General features: G+C 37.3%; 2 protein-coding genes across 7 annotated transcripts in view; one reads left to right on the top strand and one right to left on the bottom strand.

Annotated features, from left to right (window-relative positions):
- Positions 1 to 197: 197 nt before the first annotated feature.
- BBS4 (Bardet-Biedl syndrome 4) lies at positions 198 to 4,317 on the top strand. 3 transcript variants are annotated; one of them, XM_017143749.3, is made up of 10 exons: positions 198 to 505; positions 595 to 734; positions 793 to 905; positions 1,493 to 1,783; positions 1,842 to 1,998; positions 2,057 to 2,179; positions 2,239 to 2,323; positions 3,027 to 3,113; positions 3,752 to 3,963; positions 4,143 to 4,317. In XM_017143749.3, exons 1-10 carry the CDS (start codon positions 427 to 429, stop codon positions 4,314 to 4,316), a joined length of 1,461 nt encoding a protein of 486 aa, XP_016999238.2. In that variant the 5' UTR covers positions 198 to 426; the 3' UTR covers position 4,317. The 3 variants fall into 3 exon arrangements, with proteins under 3 accessions (XP_016999238.2, XP_070069760.1, XP_070069761.1); XM_070213659.1 differs by lacking the exon at positions 3,027 to 3,113; XM_070213660.1 differs by lacking the exons at positions 595 to 734; positions 793 to 905 and having other exon boundaries at positions 415 to 505.
- A 91-nt stretch (positions 4,318 to 4,408) lies between these two features.
- The window catches only part of LOC108058811 (G-protein coupled receptor dmsr-1), a 41,004-nt gene continuing 31,170 nt past the window's right edge, over positions 4,409 to 14,242 (bottom strand). For all 4 annotated transcript variants that reach the window (XM_017143752.3, XM_070213661.1, XM_070213663.1 and 1 more), the window contains exons 3-8: positions 7,912 to 8,208; positions 6,900 to 7,071; positions 6,457 to 6,583; positions 6,032 to 6,226; positions 5,731 to 5,913; positions 4,409 to 5,388 (exon numbers count right to left, since the gene is read on the bottom strand). In XM_017143752.3, the coding sequence (XP_016999241.2) occupies positions 5,067 to 5,388; positions 5,731 to 5,913; positions 6,032 to 6,226; positions 6,457 to 6,583; positions 6,900 to 7,071; positions 7,912 to 8,157 (1,245 nt within the window). In that variant the 5' untranslated portion in view covers positions 8,158 to 8,208 and the 3' untranslated portion in view covers positions 4,409 to 5,066. The remainder of the gene's footprint in view (positions 5,389 to 5,730; positions 5,914 to 6,031; positions 6,227 to 6,456; positions 6,584 to 6,899; positions 7,072 to 7,911; positions 8,209 to 14,242) is intronic.

The following is a 14,242-nucleotide window of genomic DNA, read 5'->3' as shown; positions in this document are numbered from 1 at the left end:
ACTTCGCGGCGAACCCCAAAGAACTGGTTTATCCCAAGATCTGCTTGCTTGCCTTTTTTTTGGTCTAGGCAATTATTTACCCAGTTTTAGTTTGCTTTTATTGCATTTCGATTAGTTTCGAATGGGTTTTCGACATATTTGTCACAGCTAATTAAAAATACACACTGCGGAATTTTCTTTAGCTCGTTTTTGTGTATTTTTGGCCTGCGGCAAACGTGCACTAATTCAGTTAACAAGTTAATTTCCAGCCCGTCCGCCTTGGCCAACCCTTAAATGTTGTGGAAAATGGAAAACTGAAAACCATGGCAACGCGAATTGTTGTCAACAAAGTTGCCGGGGGCCACAACAAATGGAGATTAAATATCTGCGAGTTGCCTTTGAAGTTGAGCTTTTTGTCATTGCCCAGGAAGGAGCGCAAAATAATCCATGTACGAACCGGGAACGGAGCAGATCAACTGCAACGGCAGACTTATTGAATTGCCAAGCCTGGAGGTTGTGCGACCAGGTAGGTAAAAAAAGAAGGAAAGAAAGAAAATCGGCCAAGTTTTTCTCGGTTTTATTTCGCTGTCTTTGTCCTTTGATTCCCACGATTAGCTCCCAAAATGCCCAGCGATGCCAACATTGATTGGCTGCTCCACATTTATTTTACTCGCCGCGAATTCACGCGCTGCCGCCGACTCATCGAACGTGAGCTGAATCGCCATTTGAATCCAGAGTACCTGTACTTTGTCCAGGTGAGCTGGCGATGAGCCTAATGAATGGTGTCCCTTCTAATTGATTGCCCTTCGCCAGGGACTAATTGACCGTGAAGAGGGCAACCACATCGAGGCGCTGCGGCATCTGCAAAAATCTGTGGAGCTGAATCCCCGAAACATCGAGACCTACAAGGAAATAGGGCGAACACTGTGGGTAGATATGTACATATGACAATTGAGTTAAGCTTCGTCCACCGCAATCTATGGTAGATGTGTATCAGTTCTATCAATAATTCATTTTAGTTTTAGAGGTGAATTTAGCCGTTACTCGTGAGTCAAAGGTCATGTCCGTTTAGCCATGTCCGCCTGTCCGTCCGTTCGTATCAACGCTGATATGTTGAAAAATTTAAAAGCTAGAAGGTTGGGACTAACGATACAGATTATTAACGTTCCAGCGCATCGCAATTTGTTTTATCAAGCTGCCATCCCGCCCTTAACGACCTTCCTATCGAAATGTAGAAGAAATTTTTCAAATCGGACCAGTCGTTAAAATGTTAAGCACAAATAATTGAATTCAGTTCAAGCAGTGCAAGCAGTCGAATCACTGCATGCATATCTCCATCTCCCTCGCACCATCTTTAGCTGATAGTCAAGGTACTTGACTATATTGTTCTCTCTTGTTGGTTAATATTGAATGCAATATACATTTCGGGTCATAATTAGAACTAAATGTATACCACTACCAATGCAGTGCAATGTAATGCATATTATGAAATGTTAAACCAAACCCGTTTCAGCTACATAATGGGCCGCTTTAGTCAGGCACTGGGTGTCTTTAGGGAGGCGGAGCAGAGGAGCAGCCGTCAGGACCACGAGATATACCATTACCTGGGCGAACTGCTCTTTCGGGCGGCCACAACCCAAAGCCAAAAGGAGCTTGCCTGCCAGCAGCAGGAGGAGGCCCGCTCCTACTTCGAATTAGCTGTTCAATCGGGTCGGAAACTTGAGAGCTATGTCCGTTTGGCCGAGTTGTATCGCAAGGATAAGCAATACCAGAAGGCCATTGATGTGCTGGAAACTTGCCTGCAGTCAGTAGCTAATGACTGGCGTTGCCTTACAATTTATACACATTCATATTCATTTTAGCTTGACTCCCGAGAACTCGGAGGTTCTGATTGAAATCAGTGTGCTGTACCTGAAAATCAACGAAACGCAAAAGGCACACGATCGTCTGGCGGAAGTCGTCAGCATCGAACGGAAATGCTCGCCCAAGGGACTTTTGGCCTTCGGCGCCATTTTGCAGGTGAAAGATATGGATTTCCTTTTGTGTATCATATTTATTGGGAATATTTTCATATCAGTCGCGCAACGATGTCGATGGGGCCCTCAGCAAATACAGCCAAATCGCAAACGCTGAGCCGGAAATTGCCGAGCTGTGGAATAACATTGGATTGTGCTTCTTCAAGAAGCAGAAATTCATTGTGGTAACGGAATGACAAGGTGTTTCATTTGCCTTGCCATCTAAATGTTTAATAATTTCCAGGCCATTTCCTCGTTGCGCAAATCCGTTTGGCTCTCGCCGCTTAATTACAATGCCCTGTACAACCTGAGTTTAATCTACATTGCCTGTGAGTACTGTAAAATTTAAAGATCTATGAGCAATTTGGTGTGCAATTTAAACGTGTATTTTGACTGGAACCGATTTATAATTGGAAATTTCATCATGTGGTTGTATTTTGGGAAAACTGTCAAAGGGAAAGAATTCAGCAAAAAAAAGAAACGTTCGGAATATTCGTATAGGTTTGTGCTACAAATTGAACCAAAAATAGATTGAGGGGATAATTTAAAAGGCAATCACAAATACAAACACAAAATATCCCTTTGTGGCTGGACATTCAAACCAATACTTGAATCCATATGTAAACTTTTACTTTGAAATATCCCTTTCAATTGACCAGTTTTGAGCACCTAACGTTTCATAAACAGCACCTTGGCATTTTGCCAGCCTGCAATTTCTACAGTGATTTGGTCAATACAATTTCGTAACAAGAAAACTAAAAGCTGGCCTAATGAAAGACCTGAATAAACAGAGACAATAGAGACACTAGCTGTGTGAGTTGGGTTGACTATGTCGGGGGACAAATATTCACTTGAGGCCAGCAACAGAATGAAAACTATGGGCTGGAGGTTTTAATAAATTTCTTAAAAAGTACGAAGAAAAGTCCGAACCGCAGGCGATTCCTTGCTACTGTTCTCCAGCATTGTTTGTTGCCATTTCCTCCGTTAAGAAGAGCATCTGTTGTTTGTTTATTTACACTAACTTGGCCGCAGCCGAACAATACGCCAGTGCCTTTCACACGCTGGCCGCAGCCATAAACCTGCGCAAGGATAATGCCGAGTGCTTCATGCTCCTGGGCCGTAAGTTTCCTCTAGGACACTAGAAAAAAATTACAATTACCCAGAATTAAAAAAAAATGAGATTTACAAAATGTCTTTTATGTGTAATTCTCACTAATCCGATTTATTTCCGATTCCATACTTTAAATCATTTTAAAAACGATTTTATTTAAATGTAATACCTTTTGAAACTATTTTAACCAATGTCTTATTCTTCTAATCATTACTAAAAGTTTTTAACTTAATTTATATAATTTTGCCAATTATTTCAACAGTTGTCTCCAATATAAAATGTTTTATTAAACTTATATTTTAGGCACTTTATTAAATTAACTTAAAGTTAGTATTTTAACAATTCTTTACTGTTTCATAAACGGTTTTTTCGTTGGAAATAAATTGAAGGATTTAAAAGTTGTTGCTAAAACATTTAAAAATAGTAAATTACTTAAAATTTAAGAAATGTGTTTATTTTTTCAGTAATACTGTTTGTAAAAATGTAGTACTCATTATTTTTTTATTTTTGAAAAGGTATACATTTATGTAGTATTTTAAGTTGTTAAAATTTATATTTTTTTTTTTTTTTTTTTATTCTTGAGCTTAAGCCAAGATTATTTTTTGAGTGCATGTCTTGAAATAATATTTTCCCCTCCTCTTCGTAGTCTGTTTGCGTAAGCTGGACGATATGGAGAACGCGTTCGTGGCCCTCGAAAGGGCCAGTCGGATGGCAACTGGGCCACAGGGCGGCGGACGAAATCCTTTGGTTGTGCTGAACTTTGCCCTGTTTTGCTACGAAACTGGACGATTGGCGTTGGCCACCGAGCAGTACAACCGATTCATGAGCCAGGCCCAGGACCTCTTGCTGCCCACGGAAGTAAGTCGTTCGAAATACCAAAATTCCCAGTGGATGTATGCAATGGCACGTGAATAGAAATTCCACCGCGTAATTGGCCTCAATGTCTAGCAAAATTAAACCCGATAATTCCACACAGCACAAGCTCTATGGGGAAAATCCCCTCAAGCCCAGATTTTATCATTCTCCATTTCCTGCAGTACAAATTCCAGGCCACCAAGCTCAAATCCCTGCTGCGAATCTCCAGTCAGGGCAATGGCATCCTACTGGACTCCGCGGATTTGGAGGAACCCGATTTGGGCCAAAATCGATCCAGGGAACTGCTGCCGGACGAGCTGCCACTGGAGGTTAATGCTGTTGTTAGCCAGAATTAAATATTTATGGTAATGGAAAGCAATAAACTGTACTCATTTGCAATTCACATCAAACATTTATTTGAAAGTGTTTACATTTATACTTATATATAAATAGTATAAGCAGCTTAGATAGTACACATAATAAAGATTTCCCAAGGTGCCAGTGTAAAATTCATTGGCCTTGGCTAAAAACCATTTATCGACAAATAATCAAAATAGTAGGTGATATTTTCAGCTAAGAAGAAAAAGCAACTCTGGGCTCGTAGAGTTAATGCGTCTTCTTAGCAATTCTATTTTAATATTCATGGATTTCTGCTTTTTGAACCTTAGTGGAAAGTAAATGTCTCGTATTTGTACAGCTCGTACTGACTTAGCCTATCGAAAACTTACATAATAACACGAAATTGAAACACCAACTGGTTAACGAACAAATCTTAAGCCGTAATTTAATTGGAAATGAAGTGGCACTTTTCGAAACAGCCAAATCACAAGCGGAATCAAATTTTTAACCGATCGATGCAACAGTGAAAACCCAATGGACTATATAAGTAAATTGTGCATCAGCCAGTAAATACATTAATCCCACACTCACAGTTCCTTATTTGTGTTATTCAAGATAACGAAACTTTTATAAAGTTTACAATTTAGAAAATTCAATTGGAGCTCGGCAGGATCATCTTTGATGTCCATAGCCTCCCTAGGAGTCACCGTTCTTGGCTCCCTATTATAATCACATCTTCTTGGAGATTCCCTTCCTTTCAAACCAATTTAAACGCAAGTCGTGGTGACCCGGGTCAAGCGCGTCATCTCGGTGCTGCCAAAGTGCCGCTTCATAAAAAGCGATCGGAAGGTGGTTCGGAACTGTTTCGACATCAGTCCGTACAGCACGAATCCCACGGCTGCGTTGATCAGGGCCAGCAGATCCATCAGTTCCCCGAATGGCGGATAGCAGTGGGCAAAGAAGCACTTCTCCATCACTCCGGACAGCAGGCCCAATAATCCCTGCGGGAATTCGGTGATCAGAAACAAAACCAGTACTGCCACCAATAAGAGGGTAGTGCGATCATTTCGACGATCACAGCGCGGTGGCCTAAAAAGAAAATTGTAGAAAGTATGGTTGGTAACAAAAAATGATAGCACTATTGATACTAAAATTTAGGAAACATCGATTGTTTGGGCCCACAATCGATACTATCGCTCAAAAAAATAATTTAATTTTACGTGTAATTTTTAAATTATTTTAAGAAGTTCATTTTTTAATGTTTTTCATAATTTTTTCCCCGATAGTATCAATTATATCTATACTGATCACCTTCGATTGCCAAAAATATCGATAGAGCCCACTATCGATGTTTTAACAACCCTACTAGAAAGAATCAGATACTGTAAAACGCGAATTCTTAATCTGTAAATTAAACAAATGAATACTAACTTCTTGGACTTGGATTCGTTCAGATTAAGCTGGATGGCATATTTGGCGGGATTATTGTAGTCTCTCAGCTTCAAGCGACGTCTCGAGGCCTCGCACAGAACGTGCATGAGCACTGCACTGATCACGATCAATATGCCACAGGGCAAAAGTTTGATGAGCACGGAATGTATCCAGAAATTAAACCTGCAATGGATCGTTAAGTCGCAAAAATGTAATATTGCACTAAAAACAGAAACCAGAGTCTTAAAAAATTTTAAATTTTAAATTATTTAAAATCTAAGATATTGTTATAATAACTCACCTGTAGAGCACCGAATTCTTATCGAAGTAGACGTGGTACATGGCCTCCGAGTTGACATTGTCCACGTCGTATGTCTCTCGCACCTGGAACACAAAGTACGTGGGCAGGCAGAGGATCGGCGACAGGACGAAGGGCAGGAGGATCGCCTCCCGGGAATGTGCGAGCAGGAAGTTGGCACAGCCCCCATTAGGATGTCTGTGGAATAGAGACGGTAACATTTGGCTATAAACAAAAGACGGGGGAAGAGAAGAAAAGCCACGTTGCCACATTGATGTGTTAGTCAGAATTGCCGGATGTCTGTTCGAATTCGAATTGTAATCGGATGCGGATTAGCATGAATGTGAATCGGGGCCAAAACTCTACATGGATGACGGGGAGTCCCAGGGAGGATCATGCATAGCTAGCTGGCCAAAGAATCTGCTCACCTGATGGCCACATATCGCCAAATCGCCAGGGTGACGGTCAATCCAATGGAAATAGTATGCAAAATTTGGGTAAAGTGCATGTGGATCAGAAGACAAACGGCCCAGGTGTAGCTCAGATCCTTTTCACCTGTATTAATTATTTACAAAATGATTAATAACAAAATATATATATTTAAATTCTTGAAAACAATCTGCTAATATATACTTATACTCTAAATATTTGCTAACGATTATTTTATTTTAGTATTGCATTCCCATAAGTTTTTCAATGTTTGAAGCATACTTTAAAATTAATATGCGGACGAAAAAACGGCCAACGAATAGCCAGTAATAAGAATTGTTTGTATAAAATTATAATTTTTAATTGATTTAATTTGAAATTCAAATTTCGAATACCTAAAATATTTTAATAAATAAATTTAAATACATACAAATCCGCTCACCTGGTCGCATATAGATGTACTGATAGGACGTGTAGGGTATATATTCCAGCATCACAAACATATCGGCCACCGCCAACCACTTGAGGATATTATTTATGGGCGTCTTGGCCATTTCCTTTCTGGTCAGGACCATTATGTTCAAGATGTTTGCTATTGTCCCGAATATGCAAATCTATGTGATTGAAGAGAACGGCAAGAATCAATATAAAATGTGTTCTATATCAAACCTAAGCTCTCGAATACTTCCAATTGATTGCACACTCCCCTTGGATTCCGGAGGGGATGAATGTTTTATTCATTCGGTTCGTAAGCAACAACGCAACTGACTTGGCCCTTTATATTTACATTTTTTGCAACATTTCCCATTTCTCTCCCATCGGCCAAATGGCACTTTTGTGCTGCCTTCCCCTTTATAAAGTTCAACTATTTTGTCGGTAAGAAAATTAAATTAAATTCTCTTAAGTGAGAGCAAGATACTTTTCGGACTGCAAAACGATTCAGTGGATTTTATGCCAAAGTTTAACTTCTTATTAGGTTGTTAAATGCTCTGTAAGCCAAAAACAAATTCTCTGCATTTACTAAACAGATTATTTGACATTAAGTCCGCTTGAAAAAAAGGATATAATAAACGCCCCGTCTGGAAATTAAAATGAAAAGGAAAACACATTAACGCCTTAACCACATCAAATATAATTTATTTCCCTGCCGAAAAAAAATCCATTTAAAAGAAACCAAGACAAAAACAAAAGACCTAGATTCCTGGCCCCTAATTTGATTTGTGATTTTGCTGGTTAAACTGAGCGCACCGAAAAACTTTAATTCAGAGAAAGGACCAAATTCCTTGGACTTGGGTAAAAGTTCAAAGGTACAGCAGTCCCTTGAATTTATCAGCAGACTGAGGGAACCTTTCTGAAACGGCCTGGCTTCCCTCGCTCATCATTAGTCAAAATATTCCATTGTTTTCCCCCAACACGGTGCATTTCGTGTTATTTGGGATGGTAGTCCAACTTACCATTAGAGAAACATATCCATGGATGCTGTTGTAGGCTCGCAGCCAGTTGTAGATTTCCCCCTGACAATAGCCCTGGCACTCGTCCACCTGGGCGGACATGTTCTTCATCTGGTATTGCTTCCATAGCTGGACGAACTTATCGATATCCGTGCTGGTTAGTCCTTGGTCCTTTAAAACCGAATCGTTGAATGGCACCGAATGATGCAAGGGGGTTTGACCCATGTGACTGTTGGTTTCCTGCATCATTGTAGCCTGGTACTTACTCTTTATTTGTGTTGTAGGCCTAAAAATCAGATGCTGAAAACAAAAGGGTTTATCATTACACAGAGGGAAATGATGATAGTAAATATATTTGTTATAATAATTATAATTAACTTTCCATTAATAAATCTCTAATACTTATACGATACAAACAAAAGCGCCCATCATAGCACGGGTAGAAAATATAATAATAACTTATTATTAATAAGTATATTTTTTTAGGTTAACTTCTATTATATGGATTTTAAGTAAAAATGTTTAAAAAAAATTGTTAGGAAAATATATTTTGTACAAAAATAAGTAATATTTTTGAATTGGGTGTGTCGTAGTAATAATAAAAATTTACCTCGATGGATGCTATATTTTTGGACTCGTTACGAATTCCCAAGTTAAACTGCGTTTTCCAAAAAGTTTTTAGCAAAAGGACCTCAAAGTTCGAAAAATGCTGAGATTGGCCAACTTTGCGGAGCTCTCAGAGGCAAATGGATGCATGGTTTGATTCGATGTTAAAGTTTTTTACAGATACACTCTTTATCTTTCAAACCCCATACTTAGAATAATTTTAGGATTTCTTTTAAGGCACCATTCAGATGCACACAACATTCCAAAATAACTCCCTCGTTTGGTTTTCAGAACAAAGCAACCTATCAAAAATATCCGTTTCTATGCCATTGCATAATTATGGACATGTACACTCAAAATAAAATTAACCCTAAAGTCAAGGAAATCGCCCTACTTTTGTCTTCAAGACAAGCTCGCCCTAAATTTTAGGGTCACATTTTTCTATATTTTTGATTTTTTTTGACGTCATATTTCTAAATTTTAGGGTAATTTTACTAAATTTAAGGGCAAAAATTTCTAAAAAGTAGGAAATTTTCCTAAAAAATAGAAATTAAAAACAAAACAAAAAAACATGTTCAATCATGATTTTTTTTTGTATATTCGTTTATATTATGTACTCCTCCCTATATACATATGCAGGCGTTGTGTGTCTTGTATATTGTGAATGTTAAAGGTTATGTATTTATTATTATGTATTTGCGCTTGGATTTCTTATCTAACCAAAGCCAAATGTGGTTGTAAATGTGGACTACGGGACTGCGGAAGATTGGGAATGTAGAAATTATGATTAGTTAATATTTTGAATACTAATTGCATAATTTTGACCATTCGCGTTTTACTTATTTACATACATACATACATATGTATATATTTATGCTATCGCAATTTATATTATGTGTAGTATATAGTAAATAGCTGAATATAAACCAAATTATTTTCGGTTTACCGCTTGCCATCAATAAAAAAAAGGAATAAAAAAAAGAGTAAAAAAACAAATTAAAAAAAAAAATTACAAAAAAAAAATAAATAAAAACTTTTAAAAAAAGGTAAAAAATAGTTTGCTCTGGGACTCGAACAAGGGTCGATTCGATTTCTAACTACGTGCTTTAGCCGTCTGCGCTACGAGTACAGCCGCCAGAGTGCTGACAAGTTCTGGCATTGAACATTTTGGTGTGCCAGAGCATGTGGAAACAACTATTTCTATTTTTTAGAAAAACTTTCTACTTTTTAGAAAATGTTTCTATTATTTAGGGTTAGCTTAATTTTAGGGTTAGGGCACTCATTTTTAGAAAAGGTGTTGCCAAAATATTTTATTATTTTCGTTTACCTTTCTATTTTTCAGAAAATAATTTCTAATTTTAAGGGCATTTTTTCTAGATTTTAGGGTGATTTTAGTTCATGGTAACCATTTTCTACATTTAAGAAAAACTTCCTGGATTTAAGGAAAACTTTCTTGACTTAAGAAAAATTTCCTTAGATTTAGAAATAACTTTCTTGTATTTAGAAAAAAGAAATTTTAATGGCGATTTTCTAAAATTTAGGGTTAAATTTATTTTGAGTGTAGTAGCAAAATATCGAGAGCGATGTTGCAAAACGAGTGGCCAATGTAAATGTCCGAATGTCCTTCAATGATTTATGGTTAGGCTTTAGTCCTTCAAACCGGAATAATTAAATGGAATCGGACGATGCAAAGCGGTTTGGCCCATGTAAATATTGGTGTTCTACATCACTGCAGCCTGAAAATTCCTGTTATTTTATGTTGTTATGCCCAGTAATTACAAACTAGAATCAATATTCCACTGAGAGAAATTATGATACCAAGTATACTTTTCAGATTGACTGTTGTTTAATGACTTTTAAATATTTAACTAAAAAAAAGGAATCGAAAGAAAAATTCAAAAAACATTTTGAAAGGATTAAGGTGATAAAACAAATAGATTAATCTTGTTTCGATACAATTCCCTATACATTAATTACTAAATGTTTTTCGCTCTGTGCCTGCTTTAAGCTTTAATCATTGCCCACCGGTTGGCGGTAACACAAAAATTTCGTTTAATTTTCACAAAATTAGATTTTTGGGGGTCTTATACCCATTCGACCATTCGGACCCACACAACCTGTCATTATAACTCCCTTGTTGGTTTGAAAACAATGCAGACGACTGTCAAAGATCTAAGCTTTTCGGCATCCAGTTTTCTCTGCGTATTGCCTAATGATGGACATGTGGTGCCGAAATACCATGCGAACGACCACTGCAACTGTGCAGCATAATTAACAAAACGAAATGCAATTTTCAGTGGCAAAAGTAGATCTGAACACACCTGTCCACAAAATGTCCACCTGTGATTCAAAAATCAAAGCTACCTGGGCGTTGTGGGCAATTAACTGGCAACGCACTTGATTCGGAGAAATCCGAATCGATACAAGTGCTGGTTTTGAAATACACAGGCATTTATTTTGTAATAGAACTGCATACTTGACTGACTATTTTATTAAAAATTCGGATGCTTCATTTTATATTTTTGATTGAAAGTATGTGAAGACTACATATAAAGAATATAAAAAATATTAGCTCAAGCTACGACAAGCTTGGATTTACTTTTCGGGTTCAAACTTAAAAGATCACTTTTTAAAGTTAAATTAGCTTGTGATCAAACAAAATATTTTTTTTTCTAACCAAAATAATTTTTTACGGTAATAAAAGGGTATGTTTTTAATAATTTATTTTTTGGTTATCTTTATTACATTTTTATTGTACAAAAATAACACAGGTACACAGCCAAAAATTTCCACGAACCATTTCAAGTTTTCCATGATAATTGGGTGCTCCTGAGTAAAAGTCCCATACAAACTTAAGTCCCATCACCTTCAGGTTCCGCGGTATAGCTAAGAATACAAAAAACCGATGTTTGCCGACATTTTGAATTACGTGGCCTATATAATTGGACTAACCTTTATTATTTTCGGTAGGGCCTACTCTCAATACATCACGGCATTCCTAAAAAATAGTCCTAAATGTTGTCAAATTATAAAAAAGTCAAGGCATCCTACAGAATGGGAGTAAACATTTACATTTCTCTATGCATGTTCAGTGAACGTATTTTAGTTTCTTAGTTCTAGAGGTTGCCATGACTTATTCAAAATTTGACAACATTTAGGAGTAGATAATGAAATCAAAAAATCGGTTTTATTAGTATAATAAATCCAATAAAATGTCCTCATGAAAACGCTTTAAACCGAAATTAAAGCATACAATGAACAATAGATACAATGAATAGTTAAAATTACTTCCATTCAAGATTTAATCCTCAGAATTGTTTTTCTATCAGAAAAATCTCTACATTTTTGGGATTTTCAACTTTGGCGTCGAATTCCAAAGACATGGGCAATGGTTCACAATGGGGACTATTTTTAAGGAATGCCGTGATGTATTGAGAGTAGGTCCTACCGAAAATAATAAAGGGTAGTCCAAATTTATAGGCCACGTAACTCAAAATGTCGGCAAACATCGGTTTATTGTATTCTTAGCTATACCGCGGAACCTGTAGGTGATGGAAAATAATTTTGTATGGGACTTTTACTTAGGAGCACCCAAATATCATGGAAAACTTGAAATGGTTCGTGGAAATTTCACAAAGTTTAATTTTGTGTTCCTGTGTAATGTTAGCATATGACACTGCCACTTCGGATCACTCAGTTGGCCAAATCAAAGTCGACTTGTCCACATGTCGTCAAAGGTGTTGCATTTGGCTAATGGCCCCGACGAATCTGAATCTGCGTTTGAATCTAAATCAGAATCGAAATCCTGTTCGCAACAAATTTCGCAACCTTAGCTCTTTGCCAGTTTGGCAAACGATTGAATTGCCTCATAAAGTATGCATATTTTTTGAGTTACTACCGCTGCTCAGTGTGGTGTTCATTAAAACTGGAACTTAGCTGCCAGTCAAACGAATGCCTGTCAGCAATTTGATGTTGATCGATTGGCCATTCGATATTGTCCAACGCCTTCATATGTTTTACAGTGTCTTTCTGCAAAACTCACCTTTGTGCAGTGCGCCAAAGGCACAGAAGTCCATGGACAACGTAATTACATTTGTGCAGTTCATCAGAAGCAGGTAACTGAGCTCTTCTGAAGAGATGAAAGATGCTTTAAGTGAAATTCTCGTAAACTTTCCTCTTTTGCTATATTTTATCTTGGAACTTTGATACTAAGAAATAACGCTTGTTCAAATGATGAAATAAATAGTATTTATTAATTATATAACTGTTTCAAACTAAACTTATTATGGTACAAATTTAAAACTATTCACCCTTCCATGATTTCTATGGAAATGATGCAACCAAACTCTAGCTCTAATGAATAAAAATATGTTTTTACCTCTTGCTCCCAGCGAGTTCCTTAAGTCCTTTTGTATTCTCTATTCTATTTTCTGTGGCCTTGGAAATACACATGTCTAATGAGGTGGCGAACCCACAAAAGATTCCACCTCCACCAACTCATTCAACCACATAAATAGCAAACTATTATTGAATTTTTTTTCCTTTCACTATTTATGGAACAAATGGATAAATATACCTTCACTTCATACTTCCTTTAATCAACTCATACTCTTTTATCTAAGAAAATGATTCACAGAAATTCAAGCTTTAATCTACGAATTATCTTTTTACCTCCTGCTGCCAACAAGTTCCCAAGTCGTTTTCTATTCACCAACACGTGGCCTTGGAAAATATGTCTAAACAGGTGGCGCACCCACAGAAGATACCGCCTCCACCCACTTAACCACCCCCCAGGAAGGAGAAGAAAAAAAATGGCGCCATCATCTGACAGCTGCAGATAAACAGCAATGGCACTCCAGGCATTTCCTTTGCGACTGTTGTTTCCCTCTTTTCCGCCATTTGCGAAGTCGTTAATTAACGTTCCGCTTGTCAAATATGTGTATGTATGTATGCGTCTTTACGCATTTTTTATTAAGGGAGCCGAAGGACTCTTATCTAATACAGCTCAGGCCATATAAATCCCGCTGGGCCAATCGACTCAACGATCCTTAAGCTTCGCGGCATTTGTGGCACATATCTGGGAGACCGTTAAATAGTCTGCAATGGCCAATTAAATGCCTCATATCAACTAAGCTTTTATCGGATGCCCTCGAACTACCTTAAAGTGCCACTTTCAATTAGCCAAGGTAAACAAAGTTTCAACCATTTGTTGCTGTCGCCCCTGGGTAAATGCTAAATGGTCTGCAATCTGTTGAATTTACTTCAATTCATAATAGAATTCAGGTTGATAGAATATTTATTACACCCATTAGTCATGTCCTAGGTTGCCCAGCTGCATGTAAAACCTTTTGGCTTTGTATTCCATAGATTTTAGACAGGATAAATAAAGGCTTGTTTGCATTCACCACTGGCCATTATTCGAATAGCCAAATAACAATAAATTGACAGAGTAAATCAGTTGATTTCAATTACACGCTGTGATTTTAATTAAATAAATAATTTGCAACATTGATTTCGTGTTCTGATAAATATAAGTTATTTAAAATTGTCTGTTTAAATTGATAATTTAATTTGCCAAACACAATAGCATACCGAAATATTAGTTCAACTTTGCCTGTTATAAATAGTCACAAGACCAACAGGCGTATTTAATATCCTTATTAACAAGATGACGGACCAAAGCGGCAACCTTCGAGAAATGTAATACGTTTGTGCCTTTCAGGCGTTG

The sequence above is a fragment of the Drosophila takahashii genome, chromosome 2R (assembly GCF_030179915.1).
Source record: "Drosophila takahashii strain IR98-3 E-12201 chromosome 2R, DtakHiC1v2, whole genome shotgun sequence".
In the NCBI taxonomy this organism is placed as follows: domain Eukaryota; kingdom Metazoa; phylum Arthropoda; class Insecta; order Diptera; family Drosophilidae; genus Drosophila; species Drosophila takahashii.
This window is presented reverse-complemented; position numbering and strand designations above follow the sequence as displayed.

Bases quoted from the DNA above. Each gene is read 5' to 3' on its own strand.
- BBS4 (XM_017143749.3), top strand. From the start codon at position 427: ATGTACGAACCGGGAACGGAGCAGATCAACTGCAACGGCAGACTTATT. The intron at 906-1,492 runs GTGGGTAGATAT...AACCCGTTTCAG, and splicing joins AAGGAAATAGGGCGAACACT to CTACATAATGGGCCGCTTTA. The intron at 2,180-2,238 runs GTAACGGAATGA...AATAATTTCCAG, and splicing joins AGAAGCAGAAATTCATTGTG to GCCATTTCCTCGTTGCGCAA.